General features: G+C 40.7%; 3 protein-coding genes across 5 annotated transcripts in view; all 3 read left to right on the top strand.

Annotated features, from left to right (window-relative positions):
• Positions 1-1,731: 1,731 nt before the first annotated feature.
• On the top strand, positions 1,732-13,128 carry LOC119720178. The gene is made up of 6 exons (XM_038189746.1): positions 1,732-1,841; positions 7,375-7,476; positions 8,303-8,425; positions 9,887-9,934; positions 11,107-11,383; positions 12,454-13,128. The coding sequence occupies exons 2-5, from the start codon at positions 7,437-7,439 to the stop codon at positions 11,376-11,378; spliced, it is 483 nt and encodes a 160-aa protein (XP_038045674.1). The 5' UTR covers positions 1,732-1,841; positions 7,375-7,436; the 3' UTR covers positions 11,379-11,383; positions 12,454-13,128.
• Positions 5,517-28,000, top strand: part of LOC119720179 — a 33,623-nt gene continuing 11,139 nt past the window's right edge. For both annotated transcript variants that reach the window (XM_038189747.1, XM_038189748.1), the window contains exon 1: positions 5,517-5,774. The gene's annotated coding sequence lies outside the window, so the exon portion shown is untranslated. The remainder of the gene's footprint in view (positions 5,775-28,000) is intronic.
• LOC119720177 lies at positions 16,180-27,999 on the top strand. Of its 2 annotated transcripts, XM_038189744.1 has the most exons (5): positions 16,180-16,327; positions 20,525-20,584; positions 21,745-22,061; positions 22,835-22,954; positions 24,177-27,999. In XM_038189744.1, exons 3-5 carry the CDS (start codon positions 21,779-21,781, stop codon positions 26,363-26,365), a joined length of 2,592 nt encoding a protein of 863 aa, XP_038045672.1. In that variant the 5' UTR covers positions 16,180-16,327; positions 20,525-20,584; positions 21,745-21,778; the 3' UTR covers positions 26,366-27,999. The 2 variants fall into 2 exon arrangements, with proteins under 2 accessions (XP_038045672.1, XP_038045673.1); XM_038189745.1 differs by lacking the exon at positions 16,180-16,327 and having other exon boundaries at positions 20,260-20,584.

The following is a 28,000-nucleotide window of genomic DNA, read 5'->3' on the forward strand; positions in this document are numbered from 1 at the left end:
ATTTCTAGAAAGCTACTTTTAACTACAAGTTTCGTTTCTGTTTTATTGGCTAGTTTAGTTTAACTAATAATAGCTAGACATGGTGAGTTACAGATCGCTAGTAAACGTTTACTTTTTAAGGTCGAAATATGACAAGCCTTTAATTTGTATAGAAAAATCCAAAAGATGATTGGTTAACTTCTTAAATAAAAACGACTGTCATACAATAGAGAGGTAGTGTGTACATTATGACTCTTAAACTGTTCTTGCTTTGATATATGGACCCTCCTGCGTGCTCCAAGATCCAACAATCACCTATAGGAACCCACTGTCCTTCGTGATCGTTCGAAGAGGCATCTCGCCAAGTGTAAACTAATGGTATAGCTGGGTACTTTCTCCCAACCTTTTGCCAAACTATCCCGGATGCCAAAAGTAAAATCTAAGAAAGTATCTCACAGCAAAACGGTCAAAATCAAAATGCACCCAAACGCAGGATTAGACTAATATCGATTTATTTTACTATAATTGCCAATTGTTCTATAGTGAAGCAATTTTGATAAGATATTTTCATATGTAATTTTAGAGTATACTCTTCCTGCTTCTTTTGGTGCCAGTGCAGTTTCACTGGATTAGTTTTCGTGCATGACCTCACAGGAGACAATTAAGGGGTCGGGTGAAATCTGACTTGCGCAAATTGGTCAGGACTGGATAAGAAAGAGACAATTAAAAAGAACACGACCATTGTCATGGTTGTGGTCAGTGGATTGCATTGTACTGGGTGAGTCAAAAAGAAAGTGACCCGGATTAAAAAAAGAAAATCTTAAAAAGCAATCAAATTTGATACATAAATGAAGTACATGCATGTCTTAAAAGAGCATGTTCTTCCACTCATCTGAAAAAAAATCGATTGATCCAAGCCATCAGAGGTTATGCATGTTTACTAAACGGACCCATTTTTATAACTGTCCATGGAATGCGATTGGAAGCTGAGCTAAGTGAGAATTACAGATAACACACAAGCATTCAACTACAAATGAGATTTTAATAGTTGAAATCACGACTGGAATATTATTTTTACCGTCAGATTTTGTGTTTTAAATATGAGGAACATGTCAACTCCCCCCCCCCCCCGAAATATTGATGGGGATTTTCTGTATGTTTTCCTTTGTAAGTTCTCGTTCATTCATCGATGTGGGAAAACGTCCGTTTTTCATTGTACTTAATGAGTATTCATCAGTAAATGATCAGTGGTGGACAGCTGAGTTTTGTGACCTGTTTATTGAAATAGACATAACTTGGGAATAGAGTATGCAAATTACGTGATTTTTTTTTGTTTTTTACAGTTAAAGGTCAATAACATGTACTTTATCCCTATTTTTTATGAAATGGAGCAAGCCAAATATTGTTAACAATATGTTTCAAATTCGGTCACATTTCTTTTTGACTCACCCTGTAATAAGCCTGAACCACTGAAGTGAAATGCAATCGCTTGGAAACTGATTTTGAATTGTAAGATCACACCCTGAAAAACGGAATAAAATGAACACAACAGTAGTTGAATGCTTGATACTGTGACGTGAAGTCAAATATGGTTGAAGTAGAATGGAGTCTGAGGCCTTAAAAATGTTCAGCTTCTAATTCCTTCAATTGGATCTTAAGCTGCTCAAGGCCTTGCACTGTGTTTATTGAAGGGCGGCCTCTAGTGACATTGCAGACTTCCCAAAGCATTGTGGGTATTACCGCCATCTTTTCAAGTCATGTGTCGTACGCACGAGGAAGTGTTTTGTCCCCGGTCGTCGCAAGTTGCACAAAATTGGAACTCATCGTCCTTCTCAATGTCCGAGTATCTGGAACGAGATAAGGTAAGGTCTTGTTAACCCTCCTAGTGGGAAGTCAATATTTAGAGTAAAAAGAAAAACCCTTAAAAACCCTGCAGGTCAGTTTCAAGTGAAAGTAACTGCACAAGAACCAGCACTGTAGGGCGCAGTGACGTGTGACTGAATCTGCCTACTAACACTGAGTTTAATAACACAAAGGATTTGTGCGGCGATTCAAAGTGTTATTTATACTTCGTAGACTGAAGATTACCTCAAGGAATTTGAAGTGTGGGCGCTACAACTCTATTAGCCCCAATGTGACTTAGATACTGGACGTCCTCCGTATAGTAAGCCACACCGCCATGATACAAAATGTTTGGAAAGGTCCGTTGCTAGGGTAGCTGAAAATCAAATCAAGATTGGATTTTTTGATAATCACTTGATAATCACCCTATCCATACTATGACTGCTTATTAGCAAAAAAAAAACACATTGAATTCTGAACTGCAAAGCAACGTGACATGCAGATTTAACTCTCAAGGAAACTCTTGAGAAGGATCATTACTTCAGGGACAGCAGAGAATCGGGCAGGGCAAAAAACGTAACCTGAAAACATCATTGATTTCAAAACCTAGTACATGTAGATGCATGGTACTCGTTGATTTCTTATCAAACATTGAGGCTGTATGGGTGGTTTGATCCATTTCCTCAACAAGTTGAAACTTATTAATTAGCCAAATAACCTAAGTATATAATTATGTATAACGTAAATGACAATGAGTCTCATTTGAGTAGTTTGGGGATTATTCCAACTACTGTACATATTTGTAAATAGTATTACATAGACGCGTTGGCCAGACAATTGTATATTTGTGTAAATACGTTGAAGAAATGATTATCATTTTGAGTAGTTTTGGGATTACTAAAACCAAATTGTTTTTGTTTTTTTAAGAATGTTCCCTTTCATGTTTTGTATAACTTTGGTGGGAAGATCGATGGGAAGGTCGGTTTTAAAAACTACTAGGCGATTGAATAATTGTTTTGTCCTGGACCCAGCATTGACGGAGGAGGGGCTGGTTGCCTACGGAACTGTATTCAGGATAACATGTATATCCGTTGAAAATGAATCAAGCGTGATGTCACATTCACTGCAGTACGGTGACAATTGCAGCAGCTAAGATGATAAAAGATCACTTTTATTAACAAAGTTCTAAATTAGCGAACGTCGGTGCGCATTATGACGTATTACCATGCTTTTCTTATTCGTTTATTCGCAATCATTTTCATCTTTTGGTCATTCAAATTAATAAGACTTTTTAATTGATATATTTTCTTATTTTCCTCCGAGGTTCGTTTTGTTCCTTCAAATATTTTTGACTGTAACAGTTATAATGTAACAAATTAACTGATATCATGAGGGATAGGTGATGTAACGAAATCATGAAAAGAAAAGGGCTAAGGATTTTTTTGTTTTCACTGTTGATCTGTTCTACTTGCTTAAAAGTTTGAAAATGTATAAGAGGCAAAGCTGATATGTTACTAATCTTTTAACCGTTGACTTTGTTAACTGTTCTTTTTCTCGGTTTCTATGCTAATGCAAAGTTCCATATTCATGAGCAGAAAGCTCAATATAACCCGGCTATTTCAGCACAAAACGTTGCTAGAATGTTGGATATCATGCTGTTATCAATTTCTTTTCTTTGGCGATTAGTTCTTGTGTAAGTTCAGTAAGCCAATGAGCAAACCTTTCTCACAAATGTTTTCAATGAGCAAATGTTGGGGTTCACAATGTGAGCAGAAAACCCCTAAACTGAACAGTGTCTTCCTGAAATGGCATCGCTGCAGCAGCGCCCTCAGCTGTCCATGAAAGCATGAAAGTGCACTTTGCAATATGGTTAACCAAAAAAAGGATGTCAAATATAGTTTTCATACATTTAAGAGGAAAAAAAGTGGAAAGTTGCACAAAATGTATTTCTAAGAAAAATTCATTGCACAGACTCTTTAATTAATAAAAGAGAGGCGTGCATTTACGGATTGAAGACGTCTCATATGATTTATGCTGAGATAATTCAGAATTTTATAGGAATTCGGACACATGCTGGAAGTCTTAAAAGATGCTAGATAAAATGTGAAATATGTTTGCCCATTAATGAAAATGAAAACTCGATCAACTGCTGGTTCGGACGAAATTGAATGAATAATGCGAAGTAAAAAAAAAAACATGTTTAGCGTCCCCGCCCGCTTCCTTTTTAGAGGCCGCCTCCTTTTCTTTTTTTTTTTTCTTTTTAAAAGACAAAAATTGATAAATTTTAACGATCTCTGACGAAAAAAATCGTATTTTTAGACTTTTATACCGTGTATAAAGCTGTGGAAATAGTCAATGAGTCCAAGTGGCGGCCATTTTGAAAAAAGCTGGTAACCATCTTGAAAAATAGCCCGGCCGCGTTGTCTTGAAAAATGTGTCGGGCGGCCATTTTGAAAAAAAAAAAAAAAAAAAGGGCCTCCTCCTTCCTTTTTGTCAAAGAGGCAGGACGCTAAACATGTTTTTTTTTTTTTTTTTGCCTAACACGACACTTTTAATCTGAATGCATCTTTTACAGGGACGAGTAAAGCTAAAACCCGATATAGAATGCTCGGATAGTGAAATTGAATGATTCTTTTTGATTGTCGAATGACGATCTGCGTGATCTTTCCATTTCAATCTAAATCAAATGAGCCAGGCGTTAAATTGAATAAAAACTTTGTGAAATTGGCCGGAAAAACTATTAAAACTAAAAACTGCGGAAAATTCTCCGTTTTTGATATATGGTCTGCACTCTGGTTCCATAAAATAATCAATACATCATGTTTGTATCTCAATTGTTTCTTGTGATCGATCATTTTGTGACAATTATTTTGGGTTTTGTTGCATTGTACCTTAAAACATGTTTTGTTTTGTTTTGTGAAAATCGAACCCGAACAAAATAATTCCCACATTTTTTGCAAATTTGAGTCACGGACTCACGGTCAGTCACCTTTCATTTCAACAATGTTACATGATTCACAAACTTCGCTGTTCACCATTTTAATTGTAAAATACACCTGTCAAGAGCGGATCCGGGGGGGGGGCAACGGGGTCATGCCCCCCCCCCCACAAAAAAAAAACACACCGAGCCCAATTGGGTTTTTTTTAAGTGACGTCGCAAAAATTAAAAAACAGCCATTGCGTACACCACCATCTTTTGCTCGAAAAATGGTTAAAGTGGTCAGAAATTGCCTCAGATCGCACCACAGAGTATTTAAAATCTATTTTTCTCGGGGCCCAAACTCCTGTGTTCGGGATCGATCCGCCCTTGACAAGTTGACACAACCTGTTTAGTAAAGGGTTCGTTTTTCCTTTTTTTATAAAGATTAAAAAACGGTAAATTGGTAAAGGTTTCCTTTTTCTTTATACGATTTAAAACGGTAATTGATTGGACGGTATGAACACGGACAGTCTCAATCTTTGCAAAGAAAACTGAACTTGAAGTGATGCGCGAAAGTGACAGCAGCTAGCTAAACATTGTGATTGCCGCGGGCGCCCTCAACGATGCGTTCCCATCCTGCCTCGGGGGAAACTTCGCTTTTCGTTTTACAGTTTTGTTGAATAATACGATCACATTCTCGTATAGTAAAAGTTGGTCCGGTAATTCTGCCTCAACTTATACTATAAGCCTCAACTTATACATCACAAGGCTTGTGATGTATCATGTGATAATGTGCGCAGGTGCGCACGCTCAGAAGGCTTCCCCAGAGGGCGCCCTTGCTGATTGACAGCTGATCATAGCGCACGCTCAGAAGGCTTCCCCAGAGGGCGCCCTTGCTGATTGACAGCTGATGAACTGAGGGGGTTCCCCGGTTAATTTCCGGGAAACCCCATTCGCGATTTCCAATTCCAAATGGTTCGAATCTTGCTCAAATTCGACAGGTCTAAACAGGTACAGATACAGATATTCTAAGGTAAGTGGACATTTCGTATTTGTATTTAATCAACAAACTGACAGAGTTTCGTCATGCATGTTTGAACAGGTAGGCCTTATGCTTTGAAGACATGAACATGATCATGTAAAATAAAACCTACGCACTGGTGGTAGACTGCTTGAGTCTTGTGCTGAAACATCCAGTAAGGCAGTAGGCTAGTGAAGTACATGATGATGTATTACTATTTTTTTTTATAATTTAATGGTGATCGTGTAGTTACGGGCCCCTCTTTAGTTTCCTTTTGCTGCGTCAGTGGCGTGGGTGTGTTTGAAAAACTGCTAAAATTATTGGCAAGTTTACCTATGAATAAATAACACATTTTACTGTTGTTCATTTATCCTGAATCCTCCTATTTTTGCGCAGATAAGGCTTTGCAACCAAGTATCTTAAAAATAGCAAAGCAACCACTCTTTTCCTCAACAAAACTTATTTTGTTGGCTTACGATCATCCACCATACCGATTAACAAAGCAAAATCTCTTTATTTGTGGCAGCTATCAGGGAATTCCAAAGCGTGTAGTTTTGGCATTGTAGAAAAGAATCCTGCCTAATTCTGCACAGGGGACACTTGAAGAAAAATATGTGCTGTCCGGACCATGTATATGTAACTCAATTTATAAACATTTTTTTTTAATAACTTAGACTTGTTGGCTTTAGGAAAATATGTTTCCTGAGTTTTCAAACACATATTCTTTTTCAATGCCAATACACTTTTTGTAATTTCAAGATTATTTTCAATATCCCATTTTGGAGATTTATACAAAGGCCTATATGTATCATAGATTTTAAACATATTTACCTATTAAATGTAGATCCCAATGATATTGTTATTCTGATCATCCCAATCAACAGAGACAGTTTTTAAGATGTCGGATTTTAAACTTTATGATAAAAAAAAATCCAATATAATAGAAATGTGTCTTTTTAGTTGAACCGTAAGTTTTACACCTTTGTAGCTATAGAAACGACAAATTCTTATCTATGCCATCTTAACTATAATACTGACGATGTTGGGAGACCAAGAAAGGTCACCTTTCGGTCATATTTTCGACTTCTGCAGGCCCAGGAGCATCTGCCTGCATTTGTACTTGATAAATTAGCAGTAAAATGCCGATGTTTTTCATTTTTTGCCTGAATTCCTAGTAAAGTATACCATGCAACATATGTTGCCCCAAATGTAGTAAAGCCTTCAATTTCCACATCTTTTCCGGCTGCTGATTAAAGTTCAAGCATCAAAGGATACGATCCCAGTGAAAGTACATATATGTCATTTTTTAGGATGCATGCCTTGCAAAATATAACTTGAAGGTGAGTGCGCAGAAATAGGAGCGCGTAGCTTTAGGAGGTCTGACGATATAGGTAAACTTGCCAATAATATTAGCAGAGTTTTTAACACACCCACGACAACTGATGACAAGGCAAAAGGAACCTCTTTTCCAGTGGAACATGTTCTTCTAATTTGAAAATAAACGAACTGATCTTTTGAGGTTTGATAAATTTCAGCGCACGTTTTATTTACACGTACACTAGACAATAACAGCTTTATTTCAGCTTTTCATTACTTAATCATTGACAAACAGGGCTTCCATTTGTGGCCGGCCGGGTGATCCAAAGTACCTACTTCTAGAACTACCAAAGTACCATGGATAAACAACCTAAAGCAGCCCCCTCAGCCGCAACAGGTGAGTACGTAAACTGAGCTGGTTGCTTGGAGTCAATTTATAACCTTACTGGGGAGTGGAGGGGCATTCACCACCCCACCCCACCCCCACTACCCTCCCCCCCCCCCCCCCCCCCCCCCCTCCTCAATTTATTTTTTGAGTCATAGCCTGCTTTTTCATGTACTTTGACTTTTTCTATCAATGGTCAGATGAAAAAAATATATACAACATTTGCTTTTGCTAGAATTTTCAGAAATAGATGGATTTGGGGGCAAGTAGGCCTATGTTACACTGACTTGTTTGAAGTTCTGTGTTTGTAGAAAAACCAAGAAAAACCATCGTGCTCTTTTAGTCTGGTTCCCTGACCCCAATTAAATTGAAACATTTGGAGCGAACTATAGATATTTGGGAATTGTAAGGTCATCAGGGAACCAGTCTAGCTGGCTTGTACCTGTTTGTGGTGTGTTATTGGTTGCAAACAAAATTCAGACTAACTAAATATGGTAAATTGGGGGCAGTATTTGAAGGAACAAAAACAGTGGGTTTTTTTTCAACGTCGGTCGGCTGACCAGCATTGGAAATTAATACAAAAAATGCCATTTTGTTGAAAATGTCAGCATAGGCCTACCAGGTGCCATGATTTTACAGGATGCTTATTAAACCGTCATTCACTAACAGTCAACTAAGGTATTTCATAATAATTTGGTAGCTTTGTTTTTTTTTATGTTTGAAAATGTTGTATATTCCCTTTAAAGGCAATGTTATCCAAGTACAGATGACAATCGGAGAAGGAATCAAGTACATGTATCATTTGAAAGGATATTTTACTTTTTGCTTCTGCCTGTAGGTTCCCCACAACCAACTGGAAACATCGGAAACATCGGCACAGTCAGCGGTAGCAACAATCCTATCATTGTTGGTGCAAGTGGAGTTAGTTTCACTTCTTACAACTACCCGATGCAGGGACCAGGTAAATATAACCTTGTTTGTTATAAAAAGGAATGTAGAAGACTTTTGCTGTAATTTTCAGAAATGAACTATTTGAGGGGTTAGTATAGTAGATCAAATATTGTTACACTGACATGTTTGAAGTTTTGTGTTCGAAAAATGCTGGAATAACCAAGAAAAACAAAAATATGCAAGTAGTCTGGTTCCGTGACTCCACTCAAGATGAAATGGATAAAAAATACCGGAAAAATTGTAAGGTATGGGAACCAGTCTAGCTGGCCTGCACCCGTTCATGAACATGGAACCAATGGCCAGCAAAATAATATTTAGACTAAAGAAAATGGTAAATTTGGAGCAGTAATTGAAAAATAGTTACGTTTTTCCAAGGGTGGTCGGCCGACCAGCGTTGGAAATGTATACAAATATACCATTTTCTTGAAAATGGCTTTACACCAGGTGCCATAATTTTACAGGATGCTTAAGCGTGTCATTTACCAACATCATAGTAAGGTATTTCGCAAATGTTGTATTTTCCCTTTAAACATGTTCAACGGAATATACAATATTTGCAAACATCAAAAAACAAAACTACCTAATTATTGTGAAATGCCTTACTGGACTGTTAGTAAATTATGACAATCTAAAGCATCCTGTAAAATCATGGCACCTGGTGTGCTGTCATTTTCAAGAAAAGTGGTATTTTTGTATCAATTTCCAACGCGAGTCGGCCGACCAGCATTGGAAAAAGCTGGCTTTTTTCAAATACTGCCCCTAATTTACCATATTTAATGAATTTTGTGTGCAATCGGTTACACACCTATGAATGGGTAAAAGCCTTATGGACTGGTTCCCTGACCTTACAATTTCCCGACGTCTATAAATTGCTCAATTTCAATTTAAGTGGGGTCAAAGAACCAGACTACAAGATAAACATGATTGTTTTCTTGGTTTTTCCAGCATCTATGAACACAAAACTCCAAACAAGTCAGTGTAACAATAATTTGCTATAAAATACTAATCCCCCAAATCTATCCATTTCTGAAAATTACAGCAAAAGCAAATGTTGCATATTCCCTTTAAGATAAAAGCAATTTTATATCTAATGAAGTGTTAATGAACTTTTAATTTTTTTGTTTTGGTGGGTGGGGGGGGGGGGGGGGTGGTATACTACACAAACGTGGACACAAAAGACCGATTGCTGGTTGTGCAAGCTAGAGAGTCACCAATTTCTTTGGTACAACTATAAGCTAGTACATGGTAGATACAATAGGAGGGCGCTGTTTATGGTGGTTTTAGTCTTGTAATTTGTTCCTGTATGTATCCACGACAAGTAGCGCCCCCTATGGGTGACTCATCTGAAAAGTTACACATTAATTTTGCTTGCATGCACAAATTATTGAAATAATGAGCTAATAGGGGAGGGGACATGAATAATCATGGTTGGTAACATGAGCTGTTTTTTTTCTTGTTTTGATCTGAATAGGAGTGCCTGCACCCGGACCTCAACAGACACCAGGCCAAGAACCAAAAGGTGAGGATCCTTACCAAGAAGCTGGTAACAAGACTAGGGACATTTTGAAGGGAGTTTATAAAACAACAGCCAATTATGTGCAGTTGTTGACTGGGGTTGATAATGGCCAAATGCACATAGCTGGAAAGTACAGTTAGAAACACGGGAAGGGGTGGCAGTGACTGGCCAGAAAGGAGAAATTGGAAACTCAACAGAGTATGCCAAAATGGGGACCTCATCAAATGCCTCATTTTCTTTGGCATGGGAGGTGTTGCATACTGGACCAGGACCAGTCTAATGTGGCTTTTGCGAACCCGTGATTCTTGGGTTTGCATTCATGAGCACCCTGAGATAATGGCTTCTCAATCAGTTAACGACCATAGATATGTTCGCACATATAGCGAAAGTGCATGGTTTGTCCTAGAACATACCATGGAGCCTTTTTTATAGCTCCATGATCATACAGTCAGGCTATCCCCAATGTATGTGCGTCGTTGTCCAGAGCCACCTGCCTCCCATCAGAATTTGAGTGACAAGTGACGAACCAGTTAAGTGCTGGAGAGCTACCTACATCTAAGAAAGCCACTTTAGTCTGGGCTCGGTCCAGTAATGGGGAAGTCAACCAATTTTGATAAGATTGCATATGACTGGGCCAATGAGGCTAGCATAATCCTGAAGAGGTTCAAGCTTATCTTTCTTTTAAAGATGTGTGCCCTGTCGCAAGAATCCAACCTTGTTGATTCCACTTTCGATTAAATTCTTGGCGAAAAGTCAGGAATAGAAAAAGACGAACTTGATAAATTCATCCTAGCCAACCAAAATGAGGTCTTGATTCTCTTGGATGGTTTTGATGAGGTGAAGACCGAGAATCTTCGGATTTATCCTAAAAGCACTCAATAAAACAGTTTACCAGGAATGTTTCATCTGGGTCTCAACCCTCCCCTCTCATCTTGAGACACTGATGTCAGAATTACTTGCCCGAAATCCTTGCACACACGTAGATGTTCTGGGGTTTACTGATGAGGATGTTAACGAATACATGTGCATTCGGAAATTCTATGACGAAGATCCTGGTAGTGGCAATGCACTAATCCAAACCATTGGAAAGTCCAACGCACTTCTTGATTTTGCTACGAATCAAATGTTTTTGTGTCTAATTTTTGGCAGCAAAACTCTTTTCATTTTTTTGTCAGTAGCACGTTTAGATGACAAAACTCTGCACGAGGTCGCTGAGAGGCTTTCTTCAAAATGGACAACACTGGCAGTTAAGGAGCTGGGCTTTTCCACAATACAGGTTGAGACCATCGAGAACAAATTTCAAAATAATTTCGTAAGGCAAGGTCTCGATATGCTTGTATCATGGAAACAGGCCCAGTCCTCCAGTGATAAACAACAGGTGACCACATTGTGCACAGCATTGAAGAACATCGGAAGAGCAGATATTGCCGGATTTCTGCAGGGTTAATACAGGTACGTCTTTTTACTTGGTGCATGGGTAATGTGAAGAGAATTTAAAGAAAGAATTTACTTGCATTGCAAATACCAAATGTCTCCGCGCATTGTATGCGTTTGTATGTCAAAATGACAATTGTCTATGTCAACATGACAATAATGTCAGGTCCAATCTGTTTACCTTCTACATAATGACACAGTGGTTTGTCATCAAAGTCAAACTTATATTTCTTATAAGTTCCGGGTCAGATTCGACCTGGAATCCGGGTCAGATTTGACCTGACATACTTCTGGGTCAAAATTGGTCAAATGACAATTGACTAGAGTCAAATAGCCAGGAAGGTGACAATTAAGTGTATTTTTTTGACTTGGGAAAAGCGTTAGGTCAAATCAAGTGCAATTGTGTTTGTGTAACAGGATGAATTTTGTGCCCCCAGTTTTTTTTATTGAATCCTAACTCCCCAGAATTAGGTCATCATGCACTTTCTTAGGAATATGTGGGAATTGTTGGCAGCGCGTGTGGGCGGTTGGTAGCAGAACTTGCAGCCACAACCACAAGATCTAGAGTTATAAAATTGGTTGCCGGTGACTTTTGTCTTCACTAATGGCCACTGAACTGCACTAGAGACAGGGTTGTTGGTTCGTTGTAGCACCCAACTCCTCTATTTTATAAGATGGAATTTGCAGCATTTGCGGCATGGTGATGTAAATCAATATTAGGTTTTGCCCTTCACCGACGTATATACAAAGCAGGAGGTTGTGGGTTCGAGTCCCACCCTATTGATTTTGTCCAGCTTTCACTCGGGAGGTAACACACTGTTAATACGTTGGTGAAGGGTAAAACTTAAAATTGATTTAGCCCCCGACGCAAATTCCATCTTATGAATAGTTAATGCGGTACCCACTGCTATGTACATCAGATTCGAACCAGCCAACTGATCCCGCGATAGAAAGCACCTGCAATAGAAAGCAGGAGGTCGTGGGTTCAAGTCCCAAGTATTGTTTATACGTCGTTGAAGAGCAAAACCTAATATTGATCCTCCGTTAACCTGCCATGCTTATAAGTTCATTCTTTTGTCCTTCTCTAGGCACAACAGCAACAGAAATCCAGCCTATGAATCCCGCCGAGTCTACAGTTCCCGACAAGTTCCTGCCAAGTCACCATCAATCCAGCCAGGCCAAGTCCAACCAAGTCAAGACTACAAACTCCCAATCAAGATAGGCTGCTGAAATACATGTACTAGTTTTCTCTTAAGATTTATTGTATTACTTAAGTTTACGTATCATCTTTTACTAAAATCAAGTGCTCGTGCGTTTTCATTTTGAAATATACATATTTTTTTTAGGTGAGAACAATGATATGATATACAGCTTGTGAATTTTTTGTTTTCGCTATTTAGCTGGTAAAGAATAAAATCTCAATAGCAAACATTAACAAAGGCGTAAACTAGTAAAAGTTGATTCTATCATGCCCGCTACATAATTGGTGCCTGATGTGTTGTTTACGCTGTATTTTTCTATCAAATGTTAACATTCGCACACACCTTTGAACAGCGAAGTAGCGAAGCCCACAAATTCTATTTGATATTGTTCATTTTCCATATTGCATTGCCATTCCTTTATATACTGAAATATGTATCTTTGTGGAGACAACTTTTTGTTCTCTTGTACTAAATTTGTGAAAATCTAGTTTCAAAATTCTACTTTTACCAGAATAAATTTTTAAGCTGAAATTTGGACCAAATATCCATTTACAAAAAAATCATTCATGATGTAATTTTATATTTTGATGTAACTCTTATTTTTGAAATAAATTGAAATTTTTTCACTTTACATTGTTTCGCATTTTTTTTACTTTACATTGTTTCGCATTTTATATTTTGCCCTTTTTGTATTGTCATTGTAAGAAGCAGCTGTCCTTAAATTGTTAATAGTCCTATTCTAGCCACTGCAGAACTAGTCTGAGTAACGCCGGTTATCCACGGAGCCAAGTCTCCTATATCGACTTTACTAAATCGTGACATTATTTCATTCCCAAATCAGGACTAGACGTGTGATTGGTCAATTCGAATGCAGTATTTGGTAATACAACAGCAGCGGGGTGCGTATAGTGTCACATAAGCCAAAAGAAAAAATATTCGGTCTCTGGTCAGACCAAAGTTCCGGAACTGACGCGGCCACGCGGCTTTTTTTTTTTTGGTGCTTTTTTCCCCCTTTTTTTCATGCTTGGATTGTACAGACAATACTACTTTTCTTTTTTGGTGTCCTCATGTACATTGGTGTCCTCCATAATTTGCCTTGGTGCTTTCGATCATTTGCCTTGATGCAATTTTCCATTCTTTGGTGCTCTTTGGTAAAAAACAAATTGAGTAGGTGCGGAAATAGAGGGCGCTGTTTGGGCTACCTCGGAACATTTTGAAAAAAAAAAAAATCGACGCGCATGATTAAAATTGACGGGCGTGCTGACCAGAGACCGACTTATTTTTTTTTGCCTAATATAGAGTGCGGCGTGACCACAACCAGTTTATTGTTGCTGAGTGTAGGGTATTCGTTTGTATCCATGTCTATGACGCAACAGCAGTGAATGACCGAAGACCCGAAATAGAAATTAAGCGCCCGCTGATTGGTCAAAATCTAGAGGTCAAGATGCGGTTGTCTTGCATATTAATCAGCAAATCTGCTCAAATGTCATAGACTATATGTTTGCCATGGTATACAATAGACTACTGCAGAACAGGTCTAGAGGCAATGTATGAGTAGGGCAGGGTACGTTAGTTCACGGAAGTAGCCATCAATCGGGGGGGGGGGGTGCCCCCACAAATTCCGGATTGCCCCCATCCCCCCCCCCCCCCTTTCCCCAACAAAATCCGAAATTTGCTCAGTGCTTGCCAAGGAAGTGTCTCTGAAAGTATGTTTTTTTAGTTATTAATACAAAAAGGAATGAAATGCAAATAAATTGATAAGAAAAAAGAGGGCCCTCTGGCATCAAAAGAGTCCCCCCCCCCGCACTGTTTTTTTGTTGTTTTTTAAGGTCGAAATTTGCAGCGCTTGTGGTGACCTAGAAATTTGGGAAAATGGTTTTTTTTTAATCCGCTCTTAATTGGTGCCCCTACATGCTCCCCTGGCCCCCCTTGAAAAAAATCCTGATGATATAACCCATGAGAAAGAACAAAAGAAATGTGTCTTGCAGCGATAATTGACATTAAACGTGGACAAATTAATTGACGTACGTCATACATGCAGAATAGAGTTAAAGGTGGTATAAAGTGCTAAGACAAAACTAAATTGACAAAGCCTAACAGACCATGAACTGACTAAACTCGCAGCATTTCTGCATAATAACTAGTGCAAGTGAAATCGCGATGTTAATTTGGGGCCACCGTAGCGTCGCGTGTGCAACCTCAAGAGGGCGCTGTTCGTTACATGCATGATGAAATGCTGCTGTCACGCCCCAACTATCGCATCGGTCCCAACTATAGTTGGGACTGTCCCAACTATAGTGCGGCAGTTGGGTCGGCCCAACTATAGTTGGGACGGGAGTTGCGCCGGATGCTTCATGCTTGATAGATCTTGTTGGATTAAATGTTCCGCGGCGCTGGCACCGTGTATTCGTCGTGCATGCATGCCGCGCCGCAAGGCTGGCCGGTCACGTGGTACTGCCTAGTTGGACGAGTTGTCCAGCTGCTGGGTTTTATTATCCAGCAACATTTTGCAAAATTCAAAGATTGCCATGGCCGGCCAACTATAGATGGGCCCCACCCATAGCTAATGTCAAAGGTCCCAAGTCGGACATGTAAGCAGAGCTGTAGGGAATGTTTTATAATCGTACATCAATGGAATCCCCCATCAATGTAAACTATAATTGGGACTGCCAAATAAAAAAAATTGCGGTGGCCCAACTACAGATGGTCCCCACCCATAGATCATTTCATTGATCCCCAGTAAAGTCAGATGTGTATTAGAGTTAATTGTAGGGAATGTTTTATAATCGTACAACAATGTACACTATAGTTGGGACCGCAAAATAAAAAGATTGGGGTGGCCCAACTATAGATTCGCCCCATCAATAGCTAATTTCAGTGGGGGTCAGACAAGTCGACCGTTGAGACAACTCGACTCGGGACAAGTCGCCCGTTGAGACAACTCGACCGTTGAGACAACTCGACCGTATGTGCGATAAATGGAAAGACAAGTCGACCGTTGAGACAAGTCGCCTCGCATGTTTTTGGGCCTAGTTTTGGGGATAGTACCGGGGATTTTGACGGCGGCTGATCGCCGTTTGGGAGTTATGACACGTAACAGAGCAGAGCCGATATAGCGAAGCGTGATTGTCCGTGCACATCGTTCGTTTTTGCCGGGCCTGTGCGCGCATCTCCGGTCAACCGCGTGGCCGTACCGTGCACGTGCCATGCACGTTAGCTGTCTCAACGGTCGAGTTGTCCCGAGTCGAGTTGTCTCGCAACGGCCGACTTGTCTCAACGGTCGAGTTGTCTCAACGGTCGACTTGTCCCGAGTCGAGTTGTCTCAACGGTCGACTTGTCTGACATTCAATTTCAGTGGTCCCCAGTAAAGTCAGACGTGTATCAGAGCTGTAGGGAACGTTTTATGGTTGTACATCAATGTAAACTATAGTTGGGACACCGCAAAATAAAAAGATCGGAGTGGCCCAACTATAGATGGGCCAGCCCAACAATGGAACTTACAGTTGGGACCGTCCTAACTATAGTTGGGACAGGCCCAACTGTGCAACTACAGTTGGGACAGGCACAACTATAGTTGGGACAGGCCCAACTATAGTTGGGACCGATGCGATAGTTGGGGCGTGACACTGCTGTTGAGTAGTGTTATGTTGTGGACTTCGACAACGGCGTTGAAATTGTAAATTTTACAGTTTCGAAGGTGCAGTGCTGATGACAAAAGCTCAGCAAGAAAGAAGTTTGGAGGGCTGTTCAACAAATTGAAGTGAGAAAGCTGACATGTTTTTGGCATGCATGTTTTGTAGATTTGTCATAGCTTGAGTAGTCTCTAGCGGTCCCGTCTCTCAGTCTCTAGTCCGAGTAACTTGGACCCAACTTATCGCCTTTTTTAACACTTGGACGTATTCCTTGCGGGTGTCGGACGCTTCGCCCCATTTCCACGTCGCCCCATTTCCACGTCGCCCCATGTTACTCCTAGAACTATGAGGCTCCGCGTGAGCGGAGCCTCATAGATGTAGAAGCCCGCAAAATTGTCTGCAGCACAAAACACTAATAAAGTACAAAAACGTCCATCAAAATGCAGACATTTCACACAGAACCGCTGCACAGTTTGCCCCTATACTCCGTACTTTACCTCTTGGCATACTCACGTATCTGGGGCACAACTAACATAGGTGGATTCTGTCGGTTTTTAGGCCAAAATGATGAAAAATATGCCCTTTCCGCACTGACGAAATGATAGTATTTCGGTACAGGCGAAATGATAGTATGTGCGGAAACAGGTCAACTCGTACGCGAACCAACTCGTATGCGAGTCAACTCGTACGCGGATTGGTCAACTCGTACGCGAGACAACTCGTACGCGAGCCAACTCGTACGCGTGCCAACTCGTACGCGAGCCAACTCGTACGCGAGCCAACTCGTACGCGAACCAACTCGTACGCGGGCCGTTTTAGGAGTGGTTTCGAGGATTGGGTTGGCATGGTTGGGAAGAATTTGGGAATAGTGTGACGGGTAGTCCGTAGTTCAATGTGTGACCGTTGTGTGTGATTGGGAGTGAACCCGTGAATGATGATAATAAAGTAACTGATTTTTGTAGTTAGACGAGTGTTGTATCGTTTTGTGCATACCTGTACTGTAGCCTTGTCACGTCAAATTTAATTCCATATATTAATGCAACGATGTACCAGTTGCATTTTTCGTGTTTTTTTAATCAATGTACCTGTCAGTCAATTAATTGTCACCATTGTCAAACTGACCCAATTGACCTCCCCATTGTTTTAATTTACAAAATATAATTTGGATACATAATAATTAGGACTAAAAAATAATCGGACCCAAGCAAAACATTGATTTTTAGTGACCCAAGAAAATCGCATTTGACCCAAGAAACCTCGCATTTCCGGTGAAATTATATAAAATTCAGATTTTAACAAAAAATAAAAATCAACTCCCCATTTTTTCTTTTTTACAAAACATTATTTGGATATACAATAATTAGGACTAAAAAACTATCTGACCCAAGCAAAAACTGGCGGACACTGTCCGTACAACTGTATAAGCATGCGTGATGCTATATTCCTTTTTTTATAGTAGCTCCTTTTTATACAATAGACCTCGCAAATATCGGTGTTTTCTTGTCATTTTACTTGTCTAACCAACCAGCAATTGTACCGCGGCATACACAGGTTTCAGCGATTCAATCATGCATTCTTTATACAGTGCGCGGTGTGGCGGGAACCAATCATACTGGTTATCGCGAAGACAACTTCCCAATCAATCAAGCGAACTTGTAAAAAAACAAACAAACAAACGCAGAATTCTTCTCTAAAAAATCGCGAATGTAAGTAGCACTGGCGGATTCAAAAATCAACTACATTTAATTTGAAAATCTCAACCTTTCAGAAAAGGTAAAATTATGCCGACCTACCGTACCGAACCTAATTTCATCTGTCCATGTGAGCTAAACCAATCATCTAAACTCACATGTACGAGTTGGTCCGCGTACGAGTTGGTCCGCGTACGAGTCGGTCCGCGTACGAGTCGGTCCGCGTACGAGTCGGTTCGCGTACGAATTGACCCGCGTACGAGTTGGTCGCGTACGAGTTGGTTCGCGTACGAGTTGACCTGTATTCGTATGTGCATGCGTACAAGTGCATGTACCGTACCCCCCGCGGCGCGCTCCGAGCGAACCGAAAATCATCGCTCGATCATATGCGTGCACGTTTCAAGTGTTCGGTTGGCTCAGTGGGGAAAGGGCATATTTTTCATCATTTTGGCCTAAAAACCGACAGAATCCACCTATGTTAGTTGTGCCCAAGATACGTGAGTATGTCAAGAGGTAAAGTACGGAGTAAAGGGGCAAACTGTGCAGCGGTTCTGTGTGAAATGTCTGCATTTTGATGGACGTTTTTGTACTTTATTAGTGTTTTGTGCTGCAGACATTTTTGCGGGCTTCTACATCTATGAGGCTCCGCTCACGCGGAGCCTCATAGTTCTAGGAGTAGCCCCATGTCACTTCGCCCCTAACCACTTCGCCCCATCCTCGCTTCGCCCCATCCCCATTCGCCCCATGTAGATTGGTTCCTCCAACTAAGAGTGAAATTAGGATGTCAAAGGTATTGTCGTTCTCAGATAAGTGGGAGACGGGTAGTCCGAGTAACTTGGACCCAACTTTTTAACTTTTTTTAACATTTGGACTAGTCCGAGTAGCTTGGACCCAACTTATCGCCTTTTTTAACATTTGGACATCATGGTCTGGCGATAGTCAGATAGTGGGGTCCAAGCTAATACCGCAACCTGGACTAGTCCGAGTAACTTGGACCCAACTTATCGCCTTTTTTAACATTTGGACATGGTCTGGCGATAGTAAGGTCCAAGCTAATATCGCGACCTAGACAACACAGTCCCAAAAACCAACATTTTCCAACAAAAAACATCAGATTTCACCTTCAAAACGGCCTCCAAATTACTAGATATGCCACCTGATGTACAAGTAGACATCGATAATTAAGATGGTTGTACTGAAGTTTACTTACGATCCGGAAAAAAGTGAAATTTTTCGTTCATTTCGGAGAGCTCCCCTCGCGATCTTGAACACGTTAAATTTCCGATCATGTTTGAACGACGCGATTTCTTCTACATGCCCGTGTGCGATTCCGTTACCGAGCGCGCGCGATGCATCGATTATGATAATGAGTCACGTTTGTAAACACATACATGTGCATTTCGAACTGTAAAAGGGAATCGGGAACCAGCTTGAACTGGTACCCGCCATAAAAGCTGCGCTAGTTCCCGACTCCCTATTATCATTTGAAATGCACATGTGTTTACAAACGTGATCCAGTCTACTCATTATCATAATCGATGCATTGCGCGCGCTCGGTAAAGGAATCGCACTCGGGATACGGGGACCATCGAATGTACGCTGGGCATGTAGAAGAAATTGCGTCGTTCAAACATGATCGGAAATTTAACGTGTTCAAGATCGCGAGGGGAGCTCTCCGAAATGAACAAAAATTTCACTTTTTTACGGATCGTAAGTAAACTTCAGTACAATCATCTTAATTATCGATGTCTACTTGTACCTCAGGTGGCATATCTAGTAATTTGGAGGCCGTTTTGAAGGTGAAATCTGATGTTTTTTGTTGGAAAATGCTGGTTTTTGGGACTGTGTTGTCTAGGTCGCGGTATTAGCTTGGACCTTACTATCGCCAGACCATGTCCAAATGTTAAAAAAGGCGATAAGTTGGGTCCAAGTTACTCGGACTAGACCTGGACAACATCATCCTGTCACTGTCCCAAAAACCAACATTTTCCAACAAAAAAACATCAGATTTCACCTCCAAAACGGCCTCCAAATTACTAGATATGCCACCTGAGGTACAAGTAGACATCGATGATTAAGATGATTGTACTGAAGTTTACTTACGATCCGGAAAAAAAGTGAAATTTTCCGTTCATTTCGGAAAGCTCCCCTCGCGATCTTGAACACGTTAAATTTCCGATCGTGTTTAATGTTTGAACGACGCGATTTCTTCTACATGCCCAGCGTACATTCGATGGTCCCCGTATCCCGAGTGCGATTCCGTTACCGAGCGCGCGCGATGCATCGATTATGATAATGAGTAGACTGGATCACGTTTGTAAAAGCATGTGCATTGCAAACGATAATAGGGAGTCGGGAACTAGCGCAGCTTTTATGGCGGAAACCAGTTTCAGCTGGTTTCCGATTCCCTTTTACAGTTCGAAATGCACAAGATGTTTTCAGAGACTTTCCCAACGACAGGTGGGACATATCCTGGAGGAATTGAGAGAAAATGACGAAACTGTTTGGACCCCTGTACATTGCTTTTTGCCTTCAGGTCCAACCTTTTGTTGTTAATAAGAAGTTGTAGAATGGATTGGGTGATTATAAAGTGACAAAATAATTCCAAACTTAATTTGATTTTCTGCTCCCCAGCAACGTGACGTTCCACGCATGTGGGTATCATAGTTTTGTGGCAGATAATAATATACGGAGGTGAGTATTTCAGCCACATTAATGGGGCTAGTTCCATGTAAGACAATGAAAAGACTGACTTAAAGTGCCATTTTATTCCAAAGTACTGATGAAAAAAAAACATTAAAACTTAAGAGGTAAACTGATTAAAAATGACTGCTTGAGGCTGCACAATTCATTGACAATCATTTATAAAAATTTAAACATTGTTGCATTTGACAGGCCTTACTTGAAACATGATAAGGCCTAATTAAAAAAAAAAATCAGATTATGGATCAGAATGAAAAAAATTTCAGGGAATCCATTTTAGACAACAGTTTCATTGCTCTATGAATATGTATGACCCTGCCAATATTGGCCAATCAGAACATGTATGAATATTACCTCCCATAATCACAATCAACCTTTCAAGCGCACAGCTCCAACACTGACCAATCACAACTGTTCCCACTGGGCCTGATGTTTGAGCCTACCTGGAAAGAAATTTCAATATTATTTCTTGTATTTCTAAAGTTTAAAAAGTGAATTTTGTTTACAACTTACTGGCCTGTTTCTAATTTCTGTGCGTTAATGGCTGAATTGACAATCAGTTTGGGAAATTACTGTATTAAAAAAAAAACTCGTAGGTTTGTGCATGAACTGCATTGGTTGTTTGTCATCCATACCCATGACCCAATGTATAATAAGAATAGTTTGTGAGGCTAATCATCCTTACTCGCAGCTGAGAATCTGCATTGCAAAGGACGCGGCTACAACGTGGTTGAGCCAGAGGCATGTAAAGGTGCCTAAGGCAGCCGCCAAAGGACCCATGTCTGACCATGGAGCACAGCAATTGATCAAAAGTGTTGATTTTTGCGGAGGGAAGAAAACTGGACAGCCCGGAAAAAAACCCTTGTAGCACAGAAGAGAATCAATGCACAACTCTACTGACATATGGTCCGAGCCGGGAATCGAACCCGGGCCACAGTGGTGAGAGGCAAGCGCCTTAACTTACCTATGATGCGAATGCCAATCGGGTTTATTGAGAGTCCCAAGCAGCCAAACTACATTGTAGGCTTGCCTTGCCTTTCACCTTCTTAGTGGTTTTGGATGTGTTTAAACATCCGTAAATATTATTCGCAAGTTTACCTACCAAAGAACAACATATGTGACACAGCTTTTCATTAATCATTGACAAACAGGACTTCCTCTTGAGGCCGGGCTATCCAAAGTACCATGGGTAACACACGCTCTAAAACAGCCCGCCAACGGACTGATGTCCCTACCACGATGCAACAATCTGAAGCAGCCTACCAACGGACTGATGTCCCTACCACAATGCAACAATCTGAAGCAGCCGACCAGTGGACTGATGTCCCCACCACGATGCAACAATCTGCAGCAGCCTACCAACGGACTGATGTCCCTACCACGATGCAACAATCTGAAGCAGCCTACCAACGGACTGATGTCCCGACCATGATGCAACAGGAGGCTCACGTACCCTCAGCTGCAACAGGTGAGTACGTTGTAGCTGGTTGCTAGGATTCATTTATAAACGTACCTGAACTTTTTTTGAGTCATAGCCTGATTTTGTTCATGTACTTCTTTTCCTTTGAATGGTCAGATGAAAATGAAAGATCTTCTTTTAAAGGGAATAATTATACACCATGAGCTGGTATTTTTTTTTGCGTCGGAGTGATGTAAATCAAATTAGGTTTTGCCGTTCACCGACGTATAAACACTGTATACTCAGTGTGTTACCTCCCGAGTGAAAGTTGGAAAAAAAATCACTCAGGTGGGACTCGAAGCCACGACCTCCTGCTTTCTAGTGCAGATGTCTTACCACTCAACCACCGAGCTAACGGGATCAGTTGGCCGGTTCGAATCTGATGTACATAGCAGCGGGTACCGCATAAACTATTTGATTTACATCACCCCGACGCAAAACTCCATATTATAATAGTTTATGAGGTACCCACTGCTATGTACATCATATTTGAATAACAGCGTTATACTTTAAAGTGGCATTCCATAGACACGTTTAAAAAAAAGGTTCTTTTACGATTTATAAGTTTGGATAGCGTCAATCGATCTCATTATTTTTTGGATGAGTGGAAGAACATGCTCTTGCTAGACATGCTTCGTTTGCGTATCTAAATAATTTGGTTGCTTTTAAGAAAAGAATCAGAGTTAATGTTATTTAGATTTTGACTCACTCTGGCTTCGTTAAAATCCACGGTTTTCCAAGAACGTGACAACTACAGATGATATTCGTACTTCTGATTTTAGATACCTCACAACAAACTGGAACCATCGGAAACATCAGTGAAGTCAGCGGTAGCCACAATTCTTTTGTTGTTGGTGCACGTGGAGTTAGTATCACTAACATCTTCCCATTACAGGGACCAGGTACTCAAATCTGATTTTTTTAATTACATTTTTGGTTGATATCTTGAATCAAATGCTCATGTGTAAACAAAAGAGACTGCAAATGTCGTCAATTTATTTGGTAGATGTATTAGCCTGTTCAAGGTATGGTGGGCAAAATAGGAAGAGGTAACAGTCTTAGATTTGTGACCGGTATTCTGTTCTTCTATATTAATGTACCCGCGCCAAATAGTGCCCCCTATTGTTTGTCAAAGTGCCATATCTAAAAAACAGATATCGCACATTGACTTTGATTAAGACATGAACAAATGTAATAATGATACTGCTCGGGAAAAACATATGGATAAAGATGGTTAGTATAAGTGAACAACATAAGGGGTCATTTATTGCGATTGACTGAGTAACTTTTCAATAAGAATCCAATATGACTAATTTGGAGTTTTAAACATGTAGTGATCACCACAAGAAGATGATGTTGATAATGATTATTATTATCATCTTAGTCAATCGTGGGATAGTGGTGTCTGATCAAGTTTTTGAACACCTGCGGTTACCGGCTTTAATTATGTCTGAATGTATTTTTGGTCCGTGTCAAAAAGTAACTTTAAGGCAACATTTAGCAAGGACACAACAGAGAATACCACCGACTAACGGTAGTGCAAAAATAAAAGTCAACACATTCACAATATATTTGCATCTCAAACCATACTGGACTCCCCAATGACGTAAATCTGTGCCGGCGAGTGGGGGAAGGGAGATGGGGGATGACAAAATTTTACAAAATTGCCCACCTGTGGAAATTCGAAAGGGGGGCGGGGGGGGGGGGTCTGGGGCCGGGCACCACATTACACTAGGGGGTGCTCTTCAGGATATAGATATAGATGTATATCAATATGTATACTCACGCTTATACGTCAAAAACGGCGCTTTTTAAAAGCTGTATTACTTTGTTTCTCCACATTTCAGTGCTATTGAATTACGTTTGGGTTGTTGGGATGTTCAAATCCACAAATCCACATTTTTTTTCTCATCACCAAAAAGTTTGGGGAATGATTCGGTAGCCCATCTCCCCCCCCCCGGTCAAAAGTGGGGGTATTATACCCCCATCCCCCGGGAATTTACGCCCCTGGGAATCCCAATGGAAATCCTCTTGTGTTATGTTCTATGTTTTGGAAGACTATTCGTTCCTTTTCAGGAACAAATTTATTGAACCAATTCATGTTGCTTGTTTTGATCTGAATAGGAGTGCCTGCACACAGACCTCAGCACAGTCAGAGCCCAGACCAAGAACCAAGGCTGGGGGCTCCTAGCTACCAAGATGTCGGTAACAAGACTAGGGACATTTTGAAGAGAGTTTATCAAACAACAGGCAGTTACGTGCAGTTGCTGCCTAGGGTTGCTAATGACCAAATGCACATAGCTAGTATTTACACCAAAGTACGGTTAGAAACACGGGAAGGGGTAGCAGTTGTCTGTACGCCTACAGGGAAAACTGCTAAAAAAAGTAGCCAAAGAGGAGAAACTGTAAACTCAATAGAGTATGACAAAATATTCAGATTAAGGAAAGGAACTGAGGAACTCATCAAACGCCTCATTTTCGTTGGCGAAGGAGGGGTAGGGAAGTCAACCATTTTTGATAAGATTGCATACGACTGGGCCGAGGGTGAAAACGAATTCCTGAAAAGATTCGATCTCGTTTTTCTTTTAAAGATGTGTGCCCTGCGTCAAGAATCCAATCTTGTTGATTCCATATTAAATCAACTTCTAGACGAAGATTCAGGAATATCAAGAGATGAACTTGAAAGAGTCATCCAGGCCAAACCAAATAAGGTCTTGATTCTGTTGGATGGGTTTGATGAAATGATGACCAAAGCACTCGATGAAGCCCCGTTCGGTTCTATCCTAATATCACTCAATAGAAGAAAATACCGTCAATGTTGCATTTGTGTAGCAACCCGCCCCTCTCATCTTGAGACACTGACGTCACCATCACTTGTCCAAAATCCTTGCACACACGTAGAGGTTCAGGGGTTTAAAAAGGGGGATGTTGAAGAATACGTTCGGAAATTCTTTAACGAAGATTCTGATAGTGGCGAAGCACTAATCCAAAGCATTAAAAAGTCCAACACGCTGCGTGATTTTGCTAAGATACCTATGTTGCTGCTGCTTATGTGCTTGTTGTGGAGGGAGAATAAACAACTCCCCAAAACAACTTCACGCCTCTTCAATAAGGCAGTTGATCACATGTTCTCAACAAAAGACGAGGACAAGGAAAGACCATCAGATGCAAAAAAGAGAAAGCCAAAAATATCAAACGTATCCAAAACAGTTCCGATCGAAATAGGACAAACTGCGCTGCGTGGACTCATGAGTGGCCAATTCTCATTTCAAGAAGATGAGTTTAAACCGGAGGTGCTAGACCAGGCACTAAAAGCAGGCATCCTAACAAAACAGAGTGGTATCAAAAATCTCAAATCCCACAACAGCATTCAATTCATGCACACTATGCAACAATACTGTGCCGCGAAATACTTGCAGAGTTTAAAAAAAGGCGAATTTCAGCGCAGTTTGGAGCCATTGTGTTCAACAATAGATCGCGTTGTTTCAAATGAGTACCTTTTGCGTTTTTGCTCTGGTGACAATGAGAAATGCATGACAGACATCGTAAACTTGCTTGGCCGTAGTAAGTTCGATGAGGATGAGCGCAGCTACAAATCATTCGTTATAAATACGATTTGTCGAAACTGCTTTTTTGAAAGCCAGTCAGAAAGGGTCCCACGGGGTCTCACAAGCAGCACGCATATCCCATCAACTATCGATGTGCGTAACAATAATGATTTCCACAGTCTCTTATACTTTCTTGAAATCATCTGCAAGTCCGACAGCGGCACAGCACAACTGACATGCGTTGCAGATATTGAGGTTTCTCGCGCATCTTCGGTCAGTGATTTGGACTTCGCCCTGGGTTACATGGAAAACCTCAGCACCTTTAGGCTCATAGAATGTTCTCTGAGAAATAGTGCTCTTGTGAAAATTCTGTCCGAACTGAAATGCAACCAACGGTTGACCTTTCTTGAATTAGAGAACTGTGATGGACTGGGAGGTAGAGCTGTAGAATGGGCCCCTCACATCAAACACTTGACAAGCCTCATCTACCTTATTATATATCAATGCAAACTACAGGCAAAAGACATTGAACACATTACCTCGTCTGTAAGTGACATGCCCAGCCTGATTCACTTGAGTCTTGCTTCGAACGACGAATTGGGCGGAACGGCTTCATCATGGTCCACAGAATTGCCAAAACTGACGCACATAAAAGAGCTGGACCTGGGCGGTTGCGATTTGTCACCGACAGACAATAAATACATCGCCTCGGCTGTAGGTGACATGCCCAGCTTGACCACCTGGGCCCTTTGGGGTAAACGATAAATCGGGTGAATTGGCTGAGTCGTGGCCAAGGAATTACCGAAAATGACGCACTTAAAGAAGCTGAGCCTGGAAAGTTGCAATTTGTTACCGACAGACATGAAACACATTGCCACAGCTGTAGGTGACATGCCCAGTCTGACTGACTTGGACATCTCTTGGAACACATTTGGCGGATTATTGTGGGCCAATGAATTACCGAAAATGAAACACTTAAATAAGCTGAACCTGAGAAAATGCAAGTTGTCACGGACAGACATGGTACACACATCGCCTCGGCTGCAGGTGACATGCCCAGACTGACTGACTTGGACCTAAGAGGCAACCACCGATTGGATGGATTGGATGGGTTTGGCCTACAGTCCCGCAGCCCGTCACTTACGGTTCATATGGGTGACTGGTAAAAACAAACTCCAAGTGTGGACATTTTCAATACAAAGAAACAATTTCTACAAGAAAATATCAAAAAGTAAATACAAAATGAAATTGGAGATATTTAAGTGCGCTGAACAAAATTACAAAAGAAGGGATAGTCCTGGAAACTTGGACGAGTTGATATTCGACGTGTTATTTATTAACACTCTGAAATCGGGGACTCGGATCTCTAAAAAATAATGTCTCAGTCCAGAATGCCTGCTTGCAATTCAAACATTAATATCGTACACTCTCGATTCAGATCGTCAGTACAGTACAGGGTCACGCTGTGTGTAAGACATAGCTGTTCACCCTCTACGTTTGACACAGTGGTTTGCCATCAAAGTCAAACGTACACTCTTATAAGTCCCGGGTCAGATTCGACCCGGAATCCGTGTCAGATTCGACCTGACACACTTCTGGGTCAAAATGACAGTTTGTAATGCATGTAAAAAGCAGAAAGCAGAATTTCTATGTCAAAATCACGATTATTTTAGTCGAAATGAGGATCATCTGGGTCAAATGGCCGGAAAGGTGGCCCTAGCTTGAAAGCTAGTGTAATTTTGACCCGGAAAAGTGCCAGGTCAACTCTGACCTGGATTCGGGTCAAATCTGATTTGCCGATTGTGCATCTGCAAAACCTTTTAAATTGGCAAACAAAATTATAATAGGCTTCAAACCCGAACGTGTGTGCAAGAAAACATCGTTGATTTGAAAACCTAGTGGATGTATCGTACTCGTTGATTTCTTATCAAACACTGAGGCTGTTTGGGTGTTTTAGTCCATTTCCTTCACAAGTTCAAACTTGTTGGCCAAATAACGTGCATGCAAGTATATAATTATGTATAACGTTCAAACAGTGAGTAACATTCGAGTACTTTTGGGATTCATCCAACCACTGATGGCAACTACGTGTATATTTTTGTAAATAAATTATATTTTTATAGACGCGTTGGCCTGACAATTGTACATTTGTGTAAATACCGTTGAAAGAAATGTCTATTCGTCTGGTTTTAAGATTACTAAAACCAAAATTGTTTAAATTTTGTTAATAATTTGTATAAACGTTGGTGCGAAGATCGATGTGAAGATCGATTTAAAAAAAAAAACTGCGAGTGATGGAATCATTGTTTTGTCCCGGACCCAGCATCAAAGGGGGCGGGGATACCGGTTGCCTAAGCAACTGTATTAGGGATTATATCCGTTGAAAATCAAGACTACCCC

Source organism: Patiria miniata, unplaced genomic scaffold (genome assembly GCF_015706575.1).
Source record: "Patiria miniata isolate m_02_andy unplaced genomic scaffold, ASM1570657v1 HiC_scaffold_9, whole genome shotgun sequence".
In the NCBI taxonomy this organism is placed as follows: domain Eukaryota; kingdom Metazoa; phylum Echinodermata; class Asteroidea; order Valvatida; family Asterinidae; genus Patiria; species Patiria miniata.